At 42.2% G+C, this 24,393-nt stretch overlaps 2 protein-coding genes across 6 annotated transcripts; one reads left to right on the top strand and one right to left on the bottom strand.

Annotated features, from left to right (window-relative positions):
* Positions 1–1,084: 1,084 nt before the first annotated feature.
* Positions 1,085–8,034, bottom strand: LOC109908150 (protein DEK-like). Of its 3 annotated transcripts, none has more exons than XM_020506671.2 (12): positions 7,794–8,034; positions 6,824–6,987; positions 6,500–6,598; positions 6,132–6,241; positions 5,913–6,007; positions 3,867–3,987; positions 3,373–3,657; positions 2,985–3,185; positions 2,683–2,794; positions 2,435–2,577; positions 2,275–2,343; positions 1,085–2,126 (listed from the first exon to the last, which is right to left on the bottom strand). In XM_020506671.2, exons 2-12 carry the CDS (start codon positions 6,945–6,947, stop codon positions 2,115–2,117), a joined length of 1,371 nt encoding a protein of 456 aa, XP_020362260.1. In that variant the 5' UTR covers positions 6,948–6,987; positions 7,794–8,034; the 3' UTR covers positions 1,085–2,114. The 3 variants fall into 3 exon arrangements, with proteins under 3 accessions (XP_020362260.1, XP_020362269.1, XP_031644745.1); XM_020506680.2 differs by lacking the exon at positions 7,794–8,034 and adding an exon at positions 7,609–7,786 and having other exon boundaries at positions 2,062–2,126; XM_031788885.1 differs by lacking the exon at positions 7,794–8,034 and adding an exon at positions 7,506–7,763 and having other exon boundaries at positions 2,062–2,126.
* On the top strand, positions 7,472–23,433 carry LOC109903589 (potassium voltage-gated channel subfamily V member 1). 3 transcript variants are annotated; one of them, XR_004202894.1, is made up of 6 exons: positions 7,472–8,237; positions 10,859–10,962; positions 11,820–11,928; positions 12,067–12,276; positions 12,384–12,486; positions 12,961–13,341. XR_004202894.1 is itself a non-coding variant. In XM_031788869.1 (2 exons), exons 1-2 carry the CDS (start codon positions 17,539–17,541, stop codon positions 22,961–22,963), a joined length of 1,521 nt encoding a protein of 506 aa, XP_031644729.1. In that variant the 5' UTR covers positions 17,319–17,538; the 3' UTR covers positions 22,964–23,433. The 3 variants fall into 3 exon arrangements, 1 of the variants encoding a protein (XP_031644729.1); XR_004202893.1 differs by lacking the exons at positions 12,384–12,486; positions 12,961–13,341 and adding an exon at positions 22,431–23,433 and having other exon boundaries at positions 8,042–8,237; XM_031788869.1 differs by lacking the exons at positions 7,472–8,237; positions 10,859–10,962; positions 11,820–11,928; ... (1 more) ...; positions 12,384–12,486; positions 12,961–13,341 and adding exons at positions 17,319–18,526; positions 22,431–23,433.
* Positions 23,434–24,393: the final 960 nt, after the last annotated feature.

Genomic DNA, 24,393 nt, shown 5'->3' on the forward strand with positions numbered 1-24,393 from the left:
CTGTTTCTGACCGTTTGAGCAGACACATGCACATTTCTGGCCTGCTGGAGGTTATTTTGCAGGGCTCTGGCAGTGCTCCTCCTGCTCCTCCTTGCACAAAGGCAGAGGTAGCGGTCCTGCTGCTGGGTTGTTGCCCTCCTACGGCCTCCTCCACGTCTCCTGATGTACTGGCCTGTCGCCTGGTAGCGCCTCCATGCTCTGGACACTACGCTGACAGACACAGCAAACCTTCTTGCCACATCTCGCTTCTTGCCACATCCCGCTTCTTGCCACATCCCTGCCTCCCCTGGGGGGCAGGGTAGCCTAGTGGTTAGTGTTGGACTAGTAACCGGAAGGTTGCAAGTTCAAATCCCAGAGCTGACAAGGTACAAATCTGTCGTTCTGCCCCTGAACAGGCAGTTAACCCACTGTTCCTAGGCCGTCATTGAAAATAAGAATTTGTTCTTAACTGACTTGCCTAGTTAAATAAAGTTAAAATTAAATTGATGTACCATCCTGGATGAGCTGCACTACCTGAGCCACTTGTGTGGGTTGTAGACTCCGTCTCATGCTACCACTAGACAGTTTGACTTCACAGAAGTGTGATTGACTTGGAGTTGCATTGTGTTGTTTAAGTGTTCCCTTTATTTTTTTGAGCAGTGTATATTGGCAATATTCCACAAACCCTGAGGTGGTTATTGCTATTATCAACTGATTACCAACATAATTAGAGCAGTAAAAAAGTCATACCCCTATTCAGTCTGATATACCACAGCTGTCAGCCAATCAGCATTTAGGGTTTGAACCACCCAGTTTATAATACTGTTTTGATGCTCTTGAATGCAACCATAATTATTTAGTCCCTGCTACCTGGGATCCTTGGGACATCCCTAAACCCCATTGAAGTTTAAATGTAAAATTTTTAAGGTAGGAACGTCCCAAGGATTCCAGATCGTACTGACCAATATTGTTTGTAGCTTAGTCAGGCCGTCACAATTTACATGACATCAAGGTTTTGATGCGCCGTAATAGGGCCAATATCTTAACTGTTTACCACCTTAGTAACGAGTGTCTTTGCTTTAGTAAAACACTAGATAGACAAGTGTTCATTCAAAAATCTGATTTAATTTATATGCATAACATTGGAAGACAATTTCATTCAATGACACTTACTTTGTCAAAGGTATATTGACAAAAAAAAATATCAAACTCTTCATTGAGCAAGGTAACAACTACATAGATCATCCTGTACTGCATACAGAGACAAAATAAGGACTAAAACAGGAGCTCAAAAGTAAATGATTCACAAATGTACACATTTACATATAAAAACATGAAGTCTTATAAATGCAATCAAGGATTATGTTTGAAGACTTGACCGTGACAATACTTTTCAAAACTCAATTGAACAGCTCGCCATGCAAATCCATTTTACACAAAATGCCTAGGGGGAAGGGAAAAGGGGTGGCATCATTAGTCCAAAATGTTTTGCAACAGAAACCGTTTACTAAAAACAGAAAGTTTATTGTTCAAATTCCTGTAGGTCCCTCCCCGTTTGGTTCTAGTGAATACACCCCAGCATACATACCACTGCCTTGTTGCAATAAAGCTGTTACATGGACATCTAAACCACAGAGGGAAAGAGTTGAAATCCTCCACAGAAGACAAAGGCAGTGGATACCTATGGTGAGGGGCCTTATTCTATTTTGACTGGTCAAGTCAAGAAATACATTTAAAATCAACCATGTGTGAATTCATGCATTGCCTGAGGACATGTTTCCATTTACAGTGACCAACCTTGAATCTCTAAACACGGTTCGTTTAGCCTAAATACCCTTTGCTTGGGATCAGTAGAAAAACTGTAAAGTGTATTAACAAAGCACAGATTATTAACAAGCAATGACTCAAAGGCATAAGCCTTAAGTAGCATGTTACATATGACCTAAGAGAAGTATGCAGTCAAGTTGGAAATGACATAATACAGACACAAAAACATTTTGATTCAAATAAAAACAAACACATGAAGTAAAACTCTGGTTTGAGCAGTTCTAAGGTAGGCACATTCTTTTGATTATCCTTTTCCAGCATTGGACCGTTCACACAGTTATTTGTCACAAGGACCGTTTTCATGTCCTTTAGGAAATCAGCTGCAAAAAAACAAAGAAATCAGTCTGACAACAGATAAAACAATTGAAAAGCATTCACACAATTTTGTGTGGGGAATGACTTAGACTTTAGTAGTCTAGAAGCACAGTGCTGCTATTCCAGAACACCAAGGGAGGACAGGTTACTCACCGTTTTTACTGTCTGCTTGACATAGTCCTTTCTGCTGGTCAGGTCATAGTCTGGGTATGTGTCATACACCTGGGGCAGAGAAGTTGTTGCCTTAGACTTTTACAGGTAAGCCAACCATCATTGTGATATAAAATCAGAGATGTTTGAGAAGCAAACATACCTTCTGGCAGATCTTCTTCATGGTCATCTCCTCCAGGTTGGCATCTTTCAGCAGCCTCTTCACCGTCTCCTTCAGCTGCTCATCTGTCGGAGGCTTCTTGATCATCTTGATCAACGGCTCATCGTCGTCCGAGCTGTCGAGTGCTGTTATTTAGGAAAACAAGCAGAGAAAAACATAACAATATGCATTAGGTTACAGGTTGCCAATGACGTATGAAACGTGCTATAAAAGTAAATCTACATTCTTACCATTGCCCTTGCTGGCAGTATTTTTCTGTTTGTTACTGCTGCTGTCTGCTTTCTTGGTCTTAGCTGCTGGTTTGGCCGGTGCTGCCCTCTTAGCTGCCGGTTTCTTTTTTGGCTGAGGACAAATCAATCTATTAGTTCAAGATAAAAAGACAAATGGGTAAAAACCCTATCCAGATATTATAGACGTGATCGGTTACATAAAAATATGGACACAAACCCAAACTGTTGACTTTTGTATTCACAAGAATTGCTGTGAGTTTAGCAAATCCAAAATCTGAGACAGATTGACAGAAGAGTCTCACCTTCTCAACTTCACTCTCGCCGTCTTCCTCATCCTCATCTTCATCATCCTTGTCTGAATCATCCTTGTCTGAATCAGACTCAGACAGGTCGGAGTCTTCCACTTTTGTTTTCTTTTTGGCAGGAGCTGCCTTCTTTGCTGGTTGCGCGCGCTTCCTGGAAGGTGTTCTCTTGCCCTTGGCTGGTGGATTTGACTTGGGATCCTGATTGGTAGGAGAGAAGGGACATCTGTGTTTAATCTTTGAGTGACAGAACAGGCTGACAGTTCCCTTTTACAGTTCTAGAACATTTATATAGTGTTACTAGTATCATCCAAGACCAAATAAGGGAAATATCAATTTCCAATGGACAATACCTATCAGTTTACATTACAACATTTCAGTTTCTCACCTCATCGTCTTCAGAATCATCGGTATCTTCATCGGTCGTCACCTTTTCCCTCTTTCCCGATTTCCCGCTCTTCTTTTCAGCGTCCGACTCGTCTTGTTCGACTGTGACTCCTAGCTCTTCATCCTCATCACTGCTAGAATCAGTGACGATAGCTTTGGACTTGCTCTCTGCTTTGACCTTCCGGGGGCTGCTGGATGTACTCCTGGCCTTAGCCTTGGTCTTGCTCTTAGAGTCTTTGGTTGAGATATTCTTCTTCGACTTCTTCTTTCTCTTTGAAATCACAGGCTGCAGATGGGAAGGATAGAATTATAGGTAGGGCCTATACCTTTTTGAAGACCTCATTGGTGAACACAGTTCAGTTTTCTATTCTATTTGACAAGATCAAACTCAAGAAATGTGTACCTAGCTAAAGAACAAAGACCAGTCACTCACATGAAAACGACTGTTGTTCAGGACAGTTTATTTGAAAAATAAAGAGAAGACCTGTAACTCACCTTTCCTGATATTCTGGGACTAATGAGGAAAGTCATGATCCTATCGATGAGGACTGACTGGTTTCCACCCTTCTCTAGGTCCAACACTTTACAGATGGTCCTCAACCTTACACATGTTATCCTGAATCAGTGCACACAATTACTAGTCATTAATTATAATTATAATAACAGAGTAAGTTTGATCCACAATCACAACAATATTTCTGATCATGTTTAAACATGTTTCTTCGTTAAAGCTGTTAGAAGCACCTTATGTGGAACAATCTTAAAATCCCTAAAATTGGATGTGTTGGTGCCTCTAGGGATATTCAGAAAGCTGATTGGAGGACCTTTTTACTGATGAATGTGTTCATTTCTTTGGTTTTTCTTTCTGGTTGCATTTTGCATTATATTTTGATGGGTGTGTCCGTCTTCTGTAATTTATGTAATTCGGGGCTCATCTGTAAGAGACCTTGATCTCAGTACGACTCCCTGATAAAATAAGGTGAAAAATATACAGTACCAATCAAAAGTTGACACCTACTCATTCAAGGGTTTTTCTTTATTTGTACTATTTTCTACATTGTAGAATAATATTGAAGACATCAAAACTATGAAATAACACATATGGAATCATGTAACCAAAAAAAAGAAGCATTAAACATTTTTTTTTTAAATCATTTGAGATTCTTCAAAGTAGCCACCCTTTGCCTTGACAGTTTTGCACTCTTGGCATTCTCTCAACCAGCTTCACCTGGAATGCTTTTCCAACAGTCCTGAAGGAGATCCCACATATGCTAAGCACTTGTTTGCTGCTTTTTCTTCACTCTGTGGTCCAACTCATCCCAATTGGGTTGAGGTCAAGTGATTGTGGAGGTTAGGTCATCTGATGCAGCACCCCATCACTCTCCTTATTGGTCAAATAGCCCTTACACAGCCTGGAGGTTATTGTCCTGTTGAAAAACAAATGATAGTGGGACTAAGCCCAAACCAGATTGGATGGTGTATCGCTGCAGAACGCTGTGGTAGCTATGCTGGTTAAGTGTGCCTTGAATTCTGAATAAAATCACAGACAGTGTCACCAGCAGAGCACCCCCACACCACCTCCATGCTTCACAGTGGGAACCACACCATAAAGAGATTATCCATTCACCTACTCTGCATCTCACAAAGACACGGTGGTGTTGACTCATCAGACCAAAGGACAGATTTCCACTGGTCTAATGTCCATTGCTCATGTTTCTTGGCCCAAGCAAGTCACTTCTTATTGGTGTCCTTTAGTAGTGGTTTCTTTGCAGCAATTGGGACCATGAAAGCCTGATTCACACAGTTGAGGTGTGTCTGTTACTTGAATTCTGAAGCATTTATTTGGACTGCAATTTCTGAGGTGTAGTTAACTAACAAACTTATCCTCTGCAACAGAGCCAACTCTGGATCTTCCTTTCCTGTTGCGGTCCTCTTGGGAGCCAGTTTCATGATAGCGCTTGATGGGTTTTGCGACTGCACTTGAAGAAAGTTTCAAACTCTTAAAAGTAATGATGGACTGTCTTTTCTCTTTGTTTATTTGAGCTGTTCTTGCCATAATATGGACTTGGTCTTTTACCAAATAGGGCTATCTTCTGTATACCACCACTACCTTGCCACAACACAACTGATTGGCTCAAATGCAGGAAGGAAATACATTTCACAAATTTCCTTAACAAGGCACACCTGTTAATTGAAATGCATTCCAGGTGACTACCTCGTGAAGCTGGTTGAGAGAATGCCAAGAGTGTGCAAAGCTTTCATCAAGGCAAAGGGTGGCTACTTTAAAGAATCTCAAATATATTTAGTTTTGTTTAACACTTTTTTGGTTACTACATTATTCCATGTGTCATTTTACAATGTAGAAAATAGTACAAATAAAGACAAACCTTGAATGATTAGGTGTGTCCAAACTCTTGACTGGTACTGTATGACTGGTACTGTATGTATGTCTGGTACTGTATGTATGCATGCATGTATGCACACACATGCTACTACTGTTGTTTCATAAGTCCTAATTGAGCAACCCCCTCTCCTTCTTACCTCATCATCCTCTCCTTCTTCTTTATATAGGGATCACTGTCAACCTCGAACGGGAAGCCATTGAACAGCCGCATGTTTTTCCTCATTGTGGCAATCTGAGGAGGGAACCATCAACAATGACAACCGACTAAGAACAACAACTCTAGAGTTGTTTTACCCACACAGGGGTGTCCATTGTGACATTACTCAGCCTTTAAAAAAAGTGTAAGATACACTTACCTTACCTGGCATATCAAAGAGAATTGTATGAAGCGGTTTCAGATCTGGAACCTTCAGCTTTCCGAGGTGGTGGTTCACTCTCGCAATGTCTCCTAATTTATCTCCGCCACCTGAGAGGGAGTGGAAATTAGGTTTGTACTGTTAAATAATGAGCTGACTACAGAGGGCAACATGGTGGTGGGAGCATGATATGGGATCCCAGCGGGGCTGGTACATGATACAGTTGCATCCCAATACATAGACTACGAGACTGATGAGAACTTATTTACAGGCTTCATTCTGTCTCATGTCGACAAAACTTTGGAAACGTTCTCTGCGCTCATCTATAGCCTTTGGTGATAGACATGTCCGAGGATGCTCCATCTTACCATTTTCAACTTTCAGCACCTTCGCAGGTTTCGCAACCTGGAAATCAAGTCTTTGCACCGTCTTTTTCTCCCTCTTCCCTTCAACTATTTGAGATAGAGCTGCAAGAAGAACATAACAGGTCAAATAGAATTCAGTGCTGCTGGCTTCATCAACTGTAGCAAACCAGGCCTCTGTGCATGCAATAACTAACAAGTTGGACTCATGCAAAGCTGAGGAAGGTAAAGGAGGGATGATACCTAGCTAGATACCTGTACTGAACTATAAATTAACAGTGTAGGCCTATAGAGCAAAACGGGTTAATAAACATCATTGACTTATCATACTTATGTCTCTACTCATTTCATTCCGTGGTTTCCGGGCCTTATATGGTGAGTCGGACAGGTCTTCAACCTTTTGTTCTTTCTCCATCTCATCCGACAGGGGGCAAACCTCCATCTTTTCATCCATTGTTTCAGTTATGTCAGTGCACTTTGTAACATCTGCTGCCCTGTTTTGGGAAGAAAGTAGTTCCACCATCAGTTTAGCCAGATATCCCTGGAGAAGCACCTGACTATAGTCCCTACTTTTTATGCGAATAATATTAACTACAACATTAAGCTAACGTTAGCTAATCAACAACTTTCCATCGCACTTATCATGTCCGAGAACATTGTTAGCTAGATAGTTTTTGTTCAATTGCATTTTTTGTGCTTACTAACCACTTATCTGAAAATAGCCATCTAACGTTACCTAGTTAGTTAAATTCACAATCAATCACAATTTACCCATCACCAGATAGTTGTCATTATTAGTATACATAGCTAGCCAGCTACAACAGTACATTCAATCTTATGGAGTTTAATTTTTTGCGGTGTGGCGCCCGGAGACATGATTTGGCGCGCAGGTTTGTTTTGAACACAACATAGAGCTAACGTTAGCCAGCTAGTCAACTAACGTTACGTACAATACGCCATGTGCCAAAGTTCACAACCACGCAGACTGAAAACTATCTCGATATTTGCTAACCTGTTGAATTGACAATGGTGTTTAAGTAGAAACCGATCTACGGGATAGCTAACTAGTCAATACATTCCCGCTGATGCTGCCTGACTTGGCTAGCTAACGTTACCGCGGTTAGCTCAGTCTTCTTGTCAACGTTGCATCCAGTCAGGCAGCTCTTTTTAGCTACTGAATGCACCTAAAAGCCGAACATTTATTTGTTTCATCGCTATAATTATACTTAATATGACCATTCTGGCTCATTCGAAATCTATAGCCAGCTATTGCAGTATGCCAATAAATTCAATACTTTACCTTGTCACCAAAACAGAATTGGATTAGGTGCCAAATGGCGGGGTTGTTGCAGTGTGGGCGTCAATGGGCAATCATTTAGATGACGTCAACACAACATTAGAAATTAGTCAATCATGACTAACTAAACCACACAATATTAGAAATGAGCCAATTAGGACTAATCTAACGTCCAACGTCGTATTTCCCTGGTTTTATTGGTCGATTGGATAATACACTACATGAGGGGATTCGATTATCTGTCTCGAGTTACCCCGGTGGGAGGAGTTTAAAGCCATTGACCGGTGCAACGCGGCTCAGGTTAATATAACTCCCTCAAGAGTTAACATTTTGGCGTGTCAATTAATCAGTAGAAACCGATCAACGGGATACGCTGTACAGTACTTTCTGTTGCTACCACCGTGTTGTGCAGGAAAACAGCGGGGACAAAAGACTCACCTGGTAAAGGTAGGCCTAAAACTAATGAGGCGACTGTTGCATTTGGGCTATTTCACAATATTAGTGCTTTTTCAGAATGGGATTTTTTCATTCTATCCCACACTAGGCTGAGTGTATTATGGAAAGGACGGGTTGCTTTCTGGGCTTAAAATATAGGTTAATTTATGTGACTGGAAATCAAATATTTAACCTTTAAAAAAAAATCTGCATTTTTGATGCACGGTGCACTCTTTATGATTTGTGTGCTACATTTTTTTTATTTATTTTTTTATTTAACCTTTATTTAACCAGGTAGGCTAGTTGAGAACAAGTTTTCATTTGCAACTGCGACCTGGCCAAGATAGCATAGCAGTAGCATTCTTTACAGTTAGCAAAAAGCAGGTGTACCACATGGTACCATCAAAATACATCTCTGACCAGGAGTAAAAAGACAACCACTCTGCCATTGCCAATGCTATAGATGCCAAGTTTTCATCTGTCACCACATCATTACCTACACTACACCTGTCAGACCTACCTAGATGTTTGCCAGCTATGCCACTCCCTACTGTTGAACCATGGGAAATGCACAGGAGACTACTCTCCGTTCCAACCAGAAAATCCCCTTCATCAGTGGCAGATTCACTGCTGAAGAGTAATCCTGTGAGCATTGACCAACCTTGCTCACACCCCTTCTGGTAAAGGTGTGTGAAGGTTGTTGTTGTTGAATGGGCAACAACAGTTTGGCTGCCTCAAGGGACACTCAACCACCCACTGCCTGTACAGAACAGCAAACACCAGAGGCACCTCCAGCACATTGGTCCTGATGGACTACAGCACGGCCTTCGATCTTGTGGATCACACCATTACAATGAAACACCTTTTGCAATTATCTGTCCGACCAGAGACCATGCCATGAATTTTAAACTTCCATTCTGGCCTGTAGCCAGGTTACAAGATCCCATGAGACTCTATCCCAGGCCTCAAGAACATTCCTGTGGCCTCCCCCAGGGCGCACGGCTTGGTCCAGATGTATTTGTGGCTCATGTCAATGGCGCAGGTAAGGGTGCTCTCGAGCGGCTAGATGTTCTTTACCATTCGGGCCATCAGATTTTTCACCATTGCTCCTTATAGGACACATCACTGGACTCTATACTCTTCTGTACACTGGTCACCTCTGTATACCCGTCGCAAGACCCACTGGTTGATGCTTATTTATAAAACCCTCTTAGCCTCACTCCCCCCTATCTGAGATATCTACTGCAGGCCTCATCCTCCACATACAACACCTGTCCCCAAAGCACACACATCCCTGGGTCGCTCCTCTTTTCAGTTCGTTGCAGCTAGCGACTGGAACGAGCTGCAACAAACACTCAAACTGGACAGTTTTATCTCAATCTCTTCATTCAAATACTAAATTATGGACACTCTTACTGACAGTTGTGGCTGCTTTGCATGATGTATTGTTGTCCCTTCTTGCCCTTTGTGCTGTTGTCTGCGCCCAATGTTTGTACCATGTTTTGTGCTGCTACCATGTTGGGTTGCTACCATGTTGTCATGTTGTGTTGCTGCCTTGCTATGTTGTCTTAGGTCTCTCTTTATGTAGTGTTGTCTCTCTTGTCATGATGTGTTTTGTCCTACATTTGTTTTTATTTTTAATCCCAGCCCCCGTCCCCGCAGAAGGCCTTTTGCTTTTGGTAAGCTGCCATTGTAATTAAGAATTTGTTCTTAACTGACTTGCTTAGTTAAATAAAAATCAGAGGGTACCCTATACAACTCCTGGGCCTTTGTGGATGACTTGAACCTCATAGAATCAAGACACGTGACACTTCCAAAATACATCAGGGCCTCTACCAACTAACCGACTGGTCAGAACAAAACAAGATGAATCTCAACCAATAAAGTGCAATGTCATGTACACCTGTTTCAGTCACAATCCTGATCCACCCTCTGCCATTACTCATCTCCGGCCACACACCCGAGGTGGTGTCCAGCGCCAAAGAGCTTGGTGTGACACTCCAAGACAACTTGAAAGGGGACACACACATCACCACCAAAGGGAACCAAAGTCTCTTCATGAAGAACCATCTACGCCAAGTCAACCCCCACGAAGACCTTCTGACATTCTACACCTGCTTTGTCCATCTAGTGCTAGAGCACGCCACTCCAGTATGGCACCCAGGTCTCACAGCCCACCAACACAACCAACTTGAGAAGATCCAACGACATTCAACCAAAATCATCATGGGCACCACCTACACCTCCTGCATACAATGACCTGGGCTTGGATGGGTCCGGTCGCACCCATCTCTGCAGATCCTTTGCCCTGAAACTTGCAAAATCCCAGGATTACAACAAATAGCTGCCTCAGAAGAAAGGCCATGTCAGTGGCAGATCTACCTGATCTAATCACAAACTGCACCTTTTGCATACCTTATTTAGGTAAGTATTCACAGCCTTTGCTATGAGACTTGAAATTGAGCTCCGATGCATCCGGTTTCCATTTATCATCCTTGAGATTTTTCTACAACTTGATTGGACTCCACCTGTGGTAAATTCAATTGATTTGGACATGATTTGGAAAATGAAAAGAAGCAATCCATTTCCTGATTATCAAAGGCAACTAAATTCTTTCCTTTCCTCCTCATCAGTTTAACCTGGTGTGTGAAAGCAAAGGTGTGAGTGAGGCATCACAGTCCATCTACATGACCGGCCTCCTAATAGGGTCCCCGGTGTTTGGTCCTATGGCACACAGGTAAAACACACAATCCACTTATAAATTATCACGAGTTTAGTGAAGAGGTCACCCTAAAAATGTGAAATACCCCCGGAGGTTTGGTTGTCGCTTCGCCATCCTCGTTTCCCTGCATATCCAGTTGATGTTTGGAGTTGCCTGCTGCCTTCTCCCCCGACATCTATGTCTACATTGGCCTTCGGTTCGTGGTCGGCATGACAATATCAGGCAATGCTATGAACACATTTGTGCTAGGTGGGGCAATACTCCAAGGTTGTCTCTTACCACAAACTCCAATCTCTAATCTCAATTAGCTAAAATATAACACATTGTACTGTCTACAATCATCAAACAGTGTTTGACTATTGAGAGAGCTGACAGCCACAAACCTTTTGTAGTGTGTGATTGTTATTTTCCTATTTTGAAGGGGCTGAGTGGACCAGTACACTTCCGAAGACTGTTTCCAGTTATGCAAATGCTCAAACACCTAGCCAACACCTAGCCAATCTGTGTTTATACTGTGTAGCATTTATACTGTCTAGTTTTATCTTTGGCGTCTTTCCCTGAATTTTTATTAGTTTTTTTTATTGAATATCCGAAACATACAATATACTTGCAGTGAAGCCGCTCAACAACTACATCATACCAGTCATCCAACAGACTTCCATTCAGAGCGACACACAGAAAGAAGCATCCAGGGTCGATGCCCTGCTCAAGGGCACGTTGAACCCCCCCACAGTTCCCCAATAGCTGTCCCTCAACCATTTGAGACCACTCCCACAACCCCCCCAATTTCCCTGAACTTGGTGTAGTTGGCGTTTTATATTCCGAAACATACCTGTTGGTGGTACTTATTTCTGTCTTATTTTGACCCTTAGACCTTCCAGTATTGGTGACAGTCATTGCAGTGACTGGAAAGTTTGCTATAGCAGCCTCCTTCACTATTGTCTATGTATATACTGCTGAACTCTATCCCACCATTGTAAGGTTAGTTAAATTCCCAATGTATACTGTTTATTACAGCAGAATAATATCCTCATTCTTCATACTGTGTGTGTCAAATTTTCTCCTCGTCCACTTTTGGATACATTTAGTGCCATGTCCTTCTTCATGTCATCCTTGCAGACAGCATGGTGTGGGTCTTATCTCCATCTGTGCCTTTGGGGTGGGCATCCTGGCCCCTCTGATGCATCTGATAGATGTGTACCACCAGGCCCTGTCCATGCTCATCTGTGGCCTCCTGCCCTTCATCGGCGGGGGTCTGTGCATTCTACTGCCAGAGACCCTCAACACTGAGCTCCAAGACTACATAGACCCACTCGAGGAGAAGACAATGTGGGTAACCTCTCTGTTTTATACATTTTAGCTGTGTATATTTGAATTGTGAAATATGTGAATTGAATCAAGCACCATACTTATGGATTTTTACTTGTTGCTGTTAGAACATCAGAGAGTGTGACTATTGAAAACTGACTCGATGAGGAGAAACCACCTGAATTGAGGAGCTCAAAATTCTGATCACTGTCTGGTCCATACTCTCTGGAGGTGTGAGTTAGTTATTACTCTAAAATATCTCTTATTTTTTGTAAATGATACCACCTTTTGGGACTGATATTTTTTTTAAATGAATGAATAATACAAAATGATTCATGTTGTGCATAAAATAAAACGGACCCATCACAATTTGAATATTGTTTATAACTCTCATGAACCCATCCAAACCGGATGGGTCCGTTTTATTTTATCACCATCACAATATTGATCTTGGTGATAAAATAAAACGGACCCATCACAATATTGATCTTGGTGATACCTCTCATGAACAGAAGATGGTGCCAAGTAACTTATCAATGGGAGAAATGGTACAGATATTACAGTGCCTCTGGAAACTGCCACCAAATTGCTTAGATACATGTTAGTGGGACTGCAGATAAATGAAAAAGTCTCAATCGAACAGTAGTATACTATTGATATAATAACTCTGTAGCCATATGAAGTTGAAACTATCATTTGTCTTAGACACTTTACAGATAAACCTGGATCCTGATGTCCTGCATGTCACATAGGACCCATTGTATCCTATGTTATACATATTCTTTCCATGCACATGGGTGAACAGTGTGAGAAATGCCACATATAGATGGACAGTAATTGCATGTCTGGAGAGCTGTGGATGTGCAGTTACGGCAGACCAAGCCTGTCTCAACGCTTCTATAATTGCCATGGGAAGTGAAGAAAAGATCCGATGGCTCTGGGGTCAACGGAAGGTGAACTGTGACAAGTAAAAACGTAATGGGAATTCAGGATACCTACCATTTACAAATAGTGTCCTGGATCTGTACAAATAAATGTGGATATTTTAAGAACCAAAATCCTAATAAAAAAGTACTTTGACGTTTCTCCCCTGCCTTGGCTTTCCTCTCATTGAACAAGGAAGGAAAATAAATCTCATTACAGAACTGAAATGGCAGGTAAAAATGTCAATTGAGGACCCTTGACCTTGTCTGATTCAAAGCATATGGTTGGGATTTTTGCAAATACAAATGAGCTGAGAACATGTGCATGTAGATGAGCCCTTTTTCAGAGACATGTTTGAATGGACAAAAATGTGTTTGCAGTTAGAAAACCTTTGAGATGGGACACATTTTGATGGAACAATTTAGTGAAATTGTCTACAATGCCATCTCTCTGGAAATATCAATCTGCATAACGTAATATCATTGATAAGCCAGCGTTCAAAACTTTCATATGAAATATTTATTTTCATGGTTTCTAATATAAGGTAAATTGGACCCATAATACATTTGCAAGCGCTATATTCAGAAAAACGCCCTTCCTTGCGAGTGCTCGTTGCTACTCAACATTTTTAAACGGCACCGCGAGCCAAGAGGGTTAGTACAATCCGGAATCCTTGGGACGTCCATACCATAACTTTATCCCCTACCATTAACCCTAACCATTTTTTATTTCAACTTTAACGGGGTAGTGACGTCCAAAGGATCCAAGATAGCAAGGACAGAGTCAAGAGGGTCTAGTGCACGGTGCTGTGCGCATCTGAGGTCTTAGAGCTGTCTGAAACGCACGGAGTTTTGTCATGTTTTCTTCGAATAACTGGAGCTCTTTTTCACTTATGCTCGCAAGAAGATAATAATCATGATCAACATTAGTGTCAAAACACATAACTGGCTGTTTTACGCAGAATATTAAAAGGAACTTGGCTAATGGAGAGGATGGAAAACTCAACTATCCCTTTTATCAAGAGTGAAACTCTCAATATATAGCCAGGTAAGACCAATCTTTTCCCCCTTGTTATGTTAAATTGGCTAAGTTATATTATTTGGGCTAGTTTCGTGGCTATTACTGTAGTTTTTTGGTACAGGCTAATCTTTCAAAGATGGTTCATTCCAGTAACCTACTAACAAAACTATTTAATGCAAAACATATTTATTTCAATCTAATAAATATTTGACAGCAACTTGTATATTTATTCATGATTCATATAATAACCAGAATATCTACAGCTATTTTTCATTCGAAACACGTGTGTTGCTCTGTTATTACATAATCCAAACTGCTCACCTCCTAGACTTACAAAATGTAGGTAGTTATTTTATTTGCGAGTGAAATTAAAACCATGAATACATTTCGTTTTCATTATGATGTTGTGCCAGTAATATAATATTGTTATGTAGTTATTGTGTAATAGGATGCCAGTTTACAATGTCTAGACGCCCCCATTTATTCTGCATTTATGCTCATCAAATATCTTCTGCAATGACCATTGATTGACTAATTCATTCATGTGATTGCCTGCATGAAAATCCAATTTACTCAATTCTACAGTCTTTCTTTTCTCATAATACAGTTGAAGTTGGAAGTTTACATACACCTTAGCCAAATACATTTAAACTCAGTTTTTCACAATTCCTGACATTTAATCCTAGAAAAAATGCCCTGTTTTAGGTCAGTTAGGATCACCACTTTATTTTAAGAATGTGAAATGTCAGAATAATAGTAGAGAGAATTATTTATTTCAGATTTGATTTATTTCATCACGTTCCCAGTGGGTCAGACGTTTACATACACTCAATTAGTATTTGGTAGCATTGCCTTTAAATTGTTTAACTTGGGTCAAACGTTTCGGGTAACCTTCCACAAGCTTCCCACAATAAGTTGGGTGAATTTTGGCCCATTCCTCCCGACAGAGCTGGTGTAACTGAGTCAGGTTTGTAGGCCTCCTTGCTCACACACGCTTTTTCAGTTCTGCCCACACATTTTCTATAGGATTGAGGTCAGGGCTTTGTGATGGCCACTCCAATACCTTGACTTTGTTGTCCTTAAGCCATTTTGCTACAACTTTGGAAATATGCTTGGGGTCATTGTCCATGTGGAAGGCCCATTTGTGACCAAGCTTTAACTTCCTGACTGATGTCTTGAGATGTTGCTTCAATATAGCCACATTTTCCTACCTCATGATGCCATCTATTTTGTGAAGTGCACCAGTCCCTCCTGCAGCAAAGCACCCCCTGAACATGATGCTGCCACCCCCGTGCTTCACGGTTGGGATGGTGTTCTTCAGCTTGCAGCATCCCCCTTTTTCCTCCAAACATAACGAAGGTCATTATGGTCAAACAGTTCTATTTTTGTTTCATCAAACCAGAGGACATTTCTCAAAAAAGTATGATCTTTGTCCCCATGTGCAGCAAACTGTAGTCTGGCTTTTTTATGGAGGTTTTGGAGCAGTGGCGTCTTCTTTGCTGAGCGGCCTTTCAGGTTATGGGGTGGCAGGGTAGCCTAGTGGTTAGAGCGTTGGACTTGTAAATTGAAATGGTTGCAAGTTCAAACCCCCGAGCTGACAAGGTACAAATCTGTCGTTCTGCCCCTGAACAGGCAGTTAACCTACAGTTCCTAGTTAAATTCCTAGTTAAATAAATAACGGTATATGTCAATATAGGACTCGTTTTACTGTGGGTATAGATACTTTTGTACCTATTTCCTCCAGAATCTTCACAAGGTCCTTTGCTGTTGTTCTGGGATTGATTTGCACTTTTCGCACAAGTACCTTCACCTTTTGGAGATGGAACGCGTCTCCTTCCTGAGCGGTATGACGGCTGCGTGGCCCCATGGTGTTTATACTTGCATACTATTGTTTGTACAGATGAACGTGGTACCTTCAGGCGCTTGGAAATTGCTCTCAAGGATAAACCAGACTTGTGGAGGTCTACCATTTTTTTTTCTGAGGTCTTGGCTGAATTCTTTTGATTTTCCCATGATGTCAAGCAAAGAGGCACCGAGTTTGAAGTTAGGCCTTGAAATACATCCACAGGTACACCTCCAATTGACTCAAATGATGTCAATTAGCCTATCAGAAGCTTCTAAAGCCATGACATAAGCTGTTTAAAGGCACAGTCAACTTAGTGTATGTAATTTTCTGACCCACTGGAATTGTGATACAGTGAACTAAGTGAAATAATCTGTCTGTAAACAATTGTTGGAAAAATTACTTGTGTAATGCACAAAGTAGATGTCCTAACCGATTTGCCAAAACTATAGTTTGTTAACAAGAAATTTGCTGAGTGGTTGAAACACTTAGGTTGAGTCATTAACTAGTTTATGTAAACTTCTGAATTCACACAGCCATTTAGAGAGATTAGAAACATGTAGTGTAAACACAACCAGAATATCTCCATACCCAGAAACTTGTTTGGTAGGACCATTAAGCTTTTGGTTTAAATAGCAATTTACATTTAGCACCTTTTGGATTTGTTATTGTTATTATATCAATTGGTGTAGCTTGGGCATTATCGTCCTCCTCTCACGTAAAATGTAGGGAAATCCTCATCTTTCACCACTTTTACACACAGGGCATGTTTTCAGTATATGGTAGTTCGTTTCAATCATGACATTTGAGCACATTTGACAGTGTCTATGTTCTTGCCAACAGATCAACTGCTCTGATATCCATTTTTCAGGATGTAACTTTTAAATATGTGCGACTTAAAATTAACACCATGACGTTGTTAGATAGCAGATAAACTTAACAAAGGGAATGAATGATTACAGGAATAGGAACATTAATTCTATTAATTAGGTAGGCCAGCTAAAATATTTAAATCTCCACAAAGAGCTTTAAGAAGCAGGACACGGCCAGAGGCTCTTTCCCTGTCTTCCCCTCTTTCTCTCTCGCTCCCCCCCCCCCCCCCATCTGATGTCTGACACGATGCTCTTGGTAGGAGCAGCCAAGGAAATGTGGATTCCTTCATTCGTGGAGCAGAGGGAGTTTAACTGAGGATTAGGGATAACTAATGGCTGCTTCTAGCTAAGCTGTACAATGTATTCCCTTGCCACATGGCTAATAGGCTACACAGGGGATGGAACAAGCAGGGACCGAGTAGAGAATTCCTCTTGGAATTAGTATGAAGATTCTACCTTACATGTTAGTTGTTCGCTAGGTGGTCTTAATTGGATTTGGTGCCAGTCACTATTTTGAACCTGAACAAATGTTGACCTCATTGTTTACCTTTTCCTTGATACCCAACTGCACCCCTAGTCCCACTTCAGGTTTTCCCCTCCACCCCAGGCAGGCCTGTGGCCGCCATGATGAGCAGCTCATCCAGCCCAGCTGAGTTCTCCAGGGACAGGACCTCCCTCCTGTCTATAGACTCTAGCGTCTTCTACAGCGAGCCCCCTCCTGTCTGTGACTACCCACTGGACTTCTTCACCATCAACGTGGGAGGCAGCCGCTACGTTCTCTCCCAGGAGCTGCTGGCATCTCACCCAGAAACCCGTCTGGGCAAGCTGGCCCTGTCCACACGGGACTCTGCCCTGGAGCTCTGTGATGACGCTGACTTGCTGGAGAATGAGTTCTTCTTCGACCGCAGCTCACAGACCTTCCAGTATGTGATAAACTTCTACCGCACAGGCCACCTGCATGTCAGGGAGGAGCTTTGCGTGTTCTCCTTCCTCCAGGAGATTGAGTACTGGGGCATCGACGAGCTCTGCATCGATCCCTGCTGCCGGGAACGCTACTACCGCCGCAAGGAGCTCAAGGAGAGCCTGGACGTGCGGAACGAGGCTGAGGCTGACGAAAGCCAGGACGAAGACTTCAACGGCGCCGCGTGCCCAGATCTCCGGCGGCGCCTGTGGGACCTGCTGGAGAAGCCAGAGTCTTCACGAGCGGCACGCGCCTTCGGCACGCTGTCCATCATCTTCGTGGCGGTGTCCATTGTCAACATTGTGCTCATCTCGCTGGACCTGGGGAATGTGGGTGGGAACGGGATCGGTGACGAGAGCGGGGGCAATGACGGGGGTACACCTTTCTTCGTGGACGCACTGGAATATGTGTGCGTGGTGTGGTTCACCGGCGAGCTGGTGTTGCGCTTTGTCTCCGTGCGCGACAAGTGCCGCTTCACCCGTAGCGTTCCCAATGTGATCGACCTGCTAGCCATCCTGCCCTTCTATGTGACTCTGGCAGTTGAGAGTCTGCACGGTGGCTCTACTGAGCTGGAGAACATGGGCCGCGTGGTGCAGGTGCTCAGGCTCATGAGGTCCCTCCGCATGCTCAAACTAGGACGCCACTCCACAGGTAATGTAGTCGTCTATCCAAACATACAGTATACGCAGCCATTTTAATCCTGTCATGATTCCTAAACCTGATGCCGTTACCTATCATTTGTCACGCCAAGCTGCAGTAGTCCAGGATGTCAGATTGTCCAGGATCTCAAAGTTGATTTTGAAGGTATCAATCCAGTTGAGATACATCATTATTTTCAAAGGATAGATCACTTATTTCTTTCTTCCAGCAACTCATTAGGTGATTTGTAGATCTGTGTAAAAAGTACAGCAGGGTAGTCAGACAAGATGGCTGGTGTTACGTGTACAACAGTGTCATTGTAGTCTGAAGGCCAAAAAATCTGAAGAATCTGAAACTATAAGAATAGAAAGAGTCAGAACTTTTGTGAAACAGCACAGTGGAAAAAATACATGGCAGCTAGAAATCAGAACTGGGTGGTCTTCAGAGATAGATGGGAGGGGTTGAGGGTAGCTGAAGGCTGGGACAAAAAAAAAAAGAAAGATAACTAATGTAGAATGTACTGTCTGTGAAATGTAAGTAGTGTGTCTTCAGCTGGAAGTGGAAGCCTACGTATTGTCTTCTATTATTTTACTCCAATTAGGAGAGGGGTGGTGGGGGAAAATAATAAAAGAAGGAAAATATATTTTACAAAAAACATACAATTAAATTCTATACACAGTACCAGTCAAAAGTTTGGACACACCTACTCATTCCAGGGATTTTCTATTATTTTTTTACTATTGACTACATTGTAGAATAATATTGACCAAGTCCATATTATGGCAAAAACAGCTCAAATAAGCAAAGAAAAATGACAGTCCATCATTACTTTAAGACATGAAGGTCAGTCAATCCGGAAAAGTTCAAGAACTTCAAGTGCAGTTGCAAAAACCATCAAGCGCTATGATGGAGGACCGCCACAGGAAAGGAAGACGTAGAGTTACCTCTACTGCTGAGGATAAGTTAATGATAGCTACCAGCCTCAGAAATTGCAGCCCAAATAACACAGAGTTCAAGTAACAGACACATCTCAACATCAACTGTTTAGAGGAGACTGTGTGAATAGGGCCTTCATGGTCGAATTGCTGCAAAGAAACCACTACTAAATGACACCAATAATAAGAAGAGACCTTTAATGGAGGTTACCTGTGGATTTATTTCAAGTCCTACTTTCAAACTCGGTGCCTCTTTGCTTGACATCATGGGAAAATCAAAAGAAATCAGCCAAGACCACAAAAAAAATGGACCTCCACAAGTCTGATTCATCCTTGAGAGCAATTTCCAAATGCCTGAAGGTATACAAACAATAGTACGCAAGTATAAACACCATGGGACCAGGCAGTCGTCATACCGCTCAGGAAGGAGACGCGTCTCCTAGAGATGAACGTACTTTGGTGCAAGGAAGATGCCTCTGCTCCAAAACCACCATTTAAAAAAGCCAGATTACGGTTTGCAACTGCACATGGGTACAAAGATCGTATTTTTTTGAAAAATGTCCTCTGGTCTGATGAAACAAAAATAGAACTGTTTGGCCATAATGACCATCGCAATGTTTGGAGGAAAAAGGGGGAGGCTTGCAAGCTGAAGAACACCATCCCAACCGTGAAGCACGGGGGTGGAAGCATCATGTTGTGGGGGTGCTTTGCTGCAGGAGGGACTGGTGCACTTCACAAAATAGATGGCATCATGAGGAGGGGAAATAATGTGGATGTTTTGAGGTAACATCTCAAGACATCAGTCAGGAAGTTAAAGCTGGGTCGCAAATGGGTCTTCCAAATGGACAATGATCCCAAGCATATTTCCAAAGTTGTGGCAAAATAGCTTAAGGACAAGAAAGTCAAGGTATTGGAGTGGCCATCACAAAGCCCTGACCTCAATCCCATAGAAAATGTGTGGACAGAACTAAAAAAGCATGTGCGAGCAAGGAGGCCTACAAACCTGACTCAGTTACACCAGCTCTGTCAGGAGGAATGGGCCAAAATGCACCCAATTATTGAGGCAAGCTTGTGGAAGGCTACCTGAAACATTTGACCCAAGTTTAAACAATTTAATAGCAATGCTACCAAATACTAATTCAGTATGTATAAACTTCTGACCCACTGGGAATGTGAAAGACACAAAGCTGAAATAAATCATTATCTCTACTATTATTCTGACATTTCACACTCTTAAAATAAAGTGGTGATCCTAAGAGAGGGAATTTTTACTAGGATTAAATGTCAAGAATTGTGAAACTGAGTTTAAATGTATTTGGCTAAGGTGTATCTAAACTTCCAACTTCAACTGTGTATGTGATATATATGAGGTTGTAATCCAATCCAATTAAACTAGCTTCTGACCCAGGAGAGATTATACTGTGAAGTCTCTTGGAGTTGTAAGATTTTTCAGGGTAATAAAAAGCCTGGGATAGAACTAAATAGCAAGAGTGAGGAAGGGAACGAGACGGGCTAGGAGAAGGAGAAAATATATTAATTCATATTTCCTCAGGAGATTGAGGAAGGGGGCCTGACAGATGAGAGAATGTTCCTGAGTCCATTTGTGTGTGTCTGTGTACGTTTACATCCGTGCACGTGAATGGCTTGGATGTTGCTGATTTTGGCGAGGGATGAGAGCCTTGGTTTGGGATGTAGGCTGTGAGGCCATGCAGAATGAAGGGAGATGATGTTACCACACCAAAAGAGAAGATAAGAGAGGAGGAAGTAGACCAGAGACTGTGACAGATACAAAGCCAGCATGTCACATCTTGTCCTTTTCAATGAAGAAAAAATACAAGGCGATGAGAGGTCAACTTTGTCTTTGATCTAGGATGCACTGACACACTAGGCCATCATTACACTTTTCTAGAATTATGGGATGTATTACAAATCTTTTGACTGCAATTGTACCATATTCCCTCTAGTATGCTACTTCAACAAATTGGTAAGTATGTCATGTTGCGTCAGGAAAAGAGAGAAATAGATTTCTCACTCTGGGTGATAGCTGTTAATAAAATAGATTATTTTAGGGGAAAATTGCAGATTTACAGGGCATGTTCTCCACTTTGTCTACATGCTGGTATATCTTGATATCCCTGAGGAGTCTATGACATTTGCTCAGTTTTAAGTCCCATGGTCTGACTAAAATTACTTGAAAATATAAAGGCAGGCGTGTTCTTGCCATGTGTGTTACAATATGTCTGTCTGACAATATCCTGAACAAAGGTGCATCCCGATAACTGTATCATTTTCTAAACAAAGATGTGTTTGCTTTACTGTTTGGTTTATAGACAACTTCCAAAGAACCAAATGTACTAGCTAGGTCTCATTTTGATCCCATATAGTGTTTCAGTACACAAAAAATAACATTAAAAAGTATACTTACTTGGCAAACTTAACCAAATATTTATTTTCTACATGAAGAGTTTGGAGAGCTTACAAGCAATATCCGTGTGTGAATAGTCCTACCACCTGCGCAGTTGTGCATATTTAGAGTTTTGCACTTATTTTAACTGCCAGCTTGCTGTTAAATTTTCCCCACTAAATTGTCAGTCATGAGTTTCGCACATCATCATTGTTTACTTTAGCTGTTTGTGGAATACAGTGTATAATTTGAATAGATGCAGTATAGTACCTTCATGTTAGGCAAGTGAAAATGTATTAAGACTGGTTTTAAGAGTTTATTATTCAGTTAATTATTCTACACTTGAAAGTGTGCACCTGCCACACTCTAAGATTTGCGTACCATCAAAGAGTATACACTTTTCAGAATGGTCTTCCAACAAGATGGCATCATTCTAACGCATCAGTGCAGACAGCCGTAAGACTCTGACGTTAGACAATGCACTTTCAGGTGTACGACCTGAATAAGTAATCTGTCATTTAATCTCCTGAACTGATATATAATTTACCCCAGCCCTCTGTATCCCTGTGTCTCCCAGGCCTCAAGTCCCTGGGCCTGACCATCACCCAGTGCTACGAGGAGGTGGGTCTCTTGCTCCTCTTCCTCTCCGTGGGCATCTCCATCTTCGCCACGGTGGAGTTCGCCCTGGAGCATGACATCCCCGGCACCGCCTTCAGCAGCGTGCCCTGTGCCTGGTGGTGGGCCACCACCTCCATGACCACGGTGGGCTACGGAGACATCCGCCCCGACACCACCCTGGGCAAGGTGCTGGCCTTTCTCTGCATCTTGTCTGGCATCCTGATCTTGGCACTGCCCATCGCTATCATCAACGACCGCTTCTCTGCCTGCTACTTCACTCTCAAGATGAAGGAGGCGGCGCTGCGGCACAGGGAGGCCCTCAAGAGGCTGGCACGGGGTTCGCTGGGTGACTCGGAGGTGGGTGGGGCAGCAAGGGGAAGAGGGGTGAACCTGAGGGATGTTTATGCCAGGAGTGTGATGGAGATGCTGAGGCTGAAAGGGAGGGAGAGGGCCAGCACACGGAGTAGTGGAGGGGGTGAGCTCTGGTGGTAGTGTGGAAGATGGAGCACGAGCGGCTGTGGAGAAAAAGCTATGGAAAAGTTAAGTCAATTAGGTTAAAGATGGAATCCGCAGTAGGGGGAAACACCACTGGCTGCCCCACCACAGTTATTATTTTTGTTTCCGAGCTGAGGAGCGTCGCGAAGCATGGCAAATAGGTTCATACTGTGCTCTTTTATCACACGTGCAATGATGTCAGAGGGGAAAAACTGTGCAAACTGACGTGGTTGTTTCACCATTTAAGGATTTCAGCTTTAAGAACATCATCAGAATATGACAATGTGTACAATGTATAGGACATATCTAAAGGATGATGAGGGGACAACTTTCATGGCTAACCTTTTTCAGTGTTGTGTTCTGACAACTATTGCATGTTCTGTCTCCTCTGTATGTGTCACATAGACAAGATGTAAAGTATAAACTGAATTATATTGTGTTTGATATTAAAACACTTATTGAAAGATGCAGTATGTTGTGGTGTATCGAACAGCACAACATGATTTAATTGGAGAGCAGATCTGCCTTCACCCCTGTCTCTGTTTCCTGCAGGGTCACAGTGAAACACCAAAAGGGCTCTGGGAGGAGGAGTCTCTGAGTCACGACAGCCTGTATGCAGAGCACACGCACATGAATATCCTGAACTGGTTAAAACATGCACTGCTGCAGCAGACCCTAACCTTGGCGGTTCTAGGAAATATAATCGCGCTCTAAAAAGAAAAGGTTAATGGAAGAACTTTTAGGGGTTCTTCAAATTGAAACTGTGGGGGAACCTCTATTAGTTCTTAAAATAACCCTTTAAAAGGCTTCTTCAAAGAAACCCCTTCTAATGGTTCCTCAAATAACCTTCTGGGGTTACCCCCCCCCCCCATTATTATTAATCAGCATAACATTTTAGTTGTCAGTGTTTTATGGTTTTTAGTGGCAAAACATAATTCAAAAGCCAAATATGACAAACTCTCTCAGCAGAGCTCCAAGTTTGGTGGCGAGACTTTTCCAAGTCTAGCCCACCTGTGGAAAGAACGGTCAGGTACTTCTGCTTCTATCACCACAGGAGTTCAAGTACTCTCTCCTTCCCTCCCTTCAGCCTTTCTATTGTGTCAAATGCAGAGAGATCATCCAGCTCATTTACAGTCACTTGAGATGTGGAGTTGTGCTTTGACACAGCCAATGTATTCCCAAATGGCACTTAAAGTGTGATGTCAGGAAAATGGTGTGCCAGTGTAAGTGATTTTGTTGGTAAGAGGAGAGGTCGTGACTGACAATCCACAGGGCACAAACTGGTTAAATCAACCTTTTTCAAAAATAGATACGTTATAATACGTTGACAAATTATGTGGAAAATACATTGGATTTGAAAAAAGTAATCAAAAATAAATTGTTGGTTGAGGGTAAAAGGTTTGTAATGTCCACAACAGGATTACGTT

This window comes from Oncorhynchus kisutch, linkage group LG2 (assembly GCF_002021735.2).
Source record: "Oncorhynchus kisutch isolate 150728-3 linkage group LG2, Okis_V2, whole genome shotgun sequence".
NCBI classification, from domain to species: Eukaryota; Metazoa; Chordata; class Actinopteri; order Salmoniformes; family Salmonidae; genus Oncorhynchus; species Oncorhynchus kisutch.

Coding starts and splice junctions, on each gene's coding strand:
- LOC109908150 (XM_020506671.2), bottom strand. CDS start 6,947: ATGGATGAAAAGATGGAGGTTTGCCCCCTGTCGGATGAGATGGAGAAA. Junction 3,658..3,866: donor GTCCCAGAATATCAGGAAAG/GTGAGTTACAGG, acceptor TCCCATCTGCAG/CCTGTGATTTCAAAGAGAAA. Junction 2,795..2,984: donor GCGAGAGTGAAGTTGAGAAG/GTGAGACTCTTC, acceptor ATTTGTCCTCAG/CCAAAAAAGAAACCGGCAGC.
- LOC109903589 (XM_031788869.1), top strand. CDS start 17,539: ATGATGAGCAGCTCATCCAGCCCAGCTGAGTTCTCCAGGGACAGGACC. Junction 18,527..22,430: donor ACTAGGACGCCACTCCACAG/GTAATGTAGTCG, acceptor TGTGTCTCCCAG/GCCTCAAGTCCCTGGGCCTG.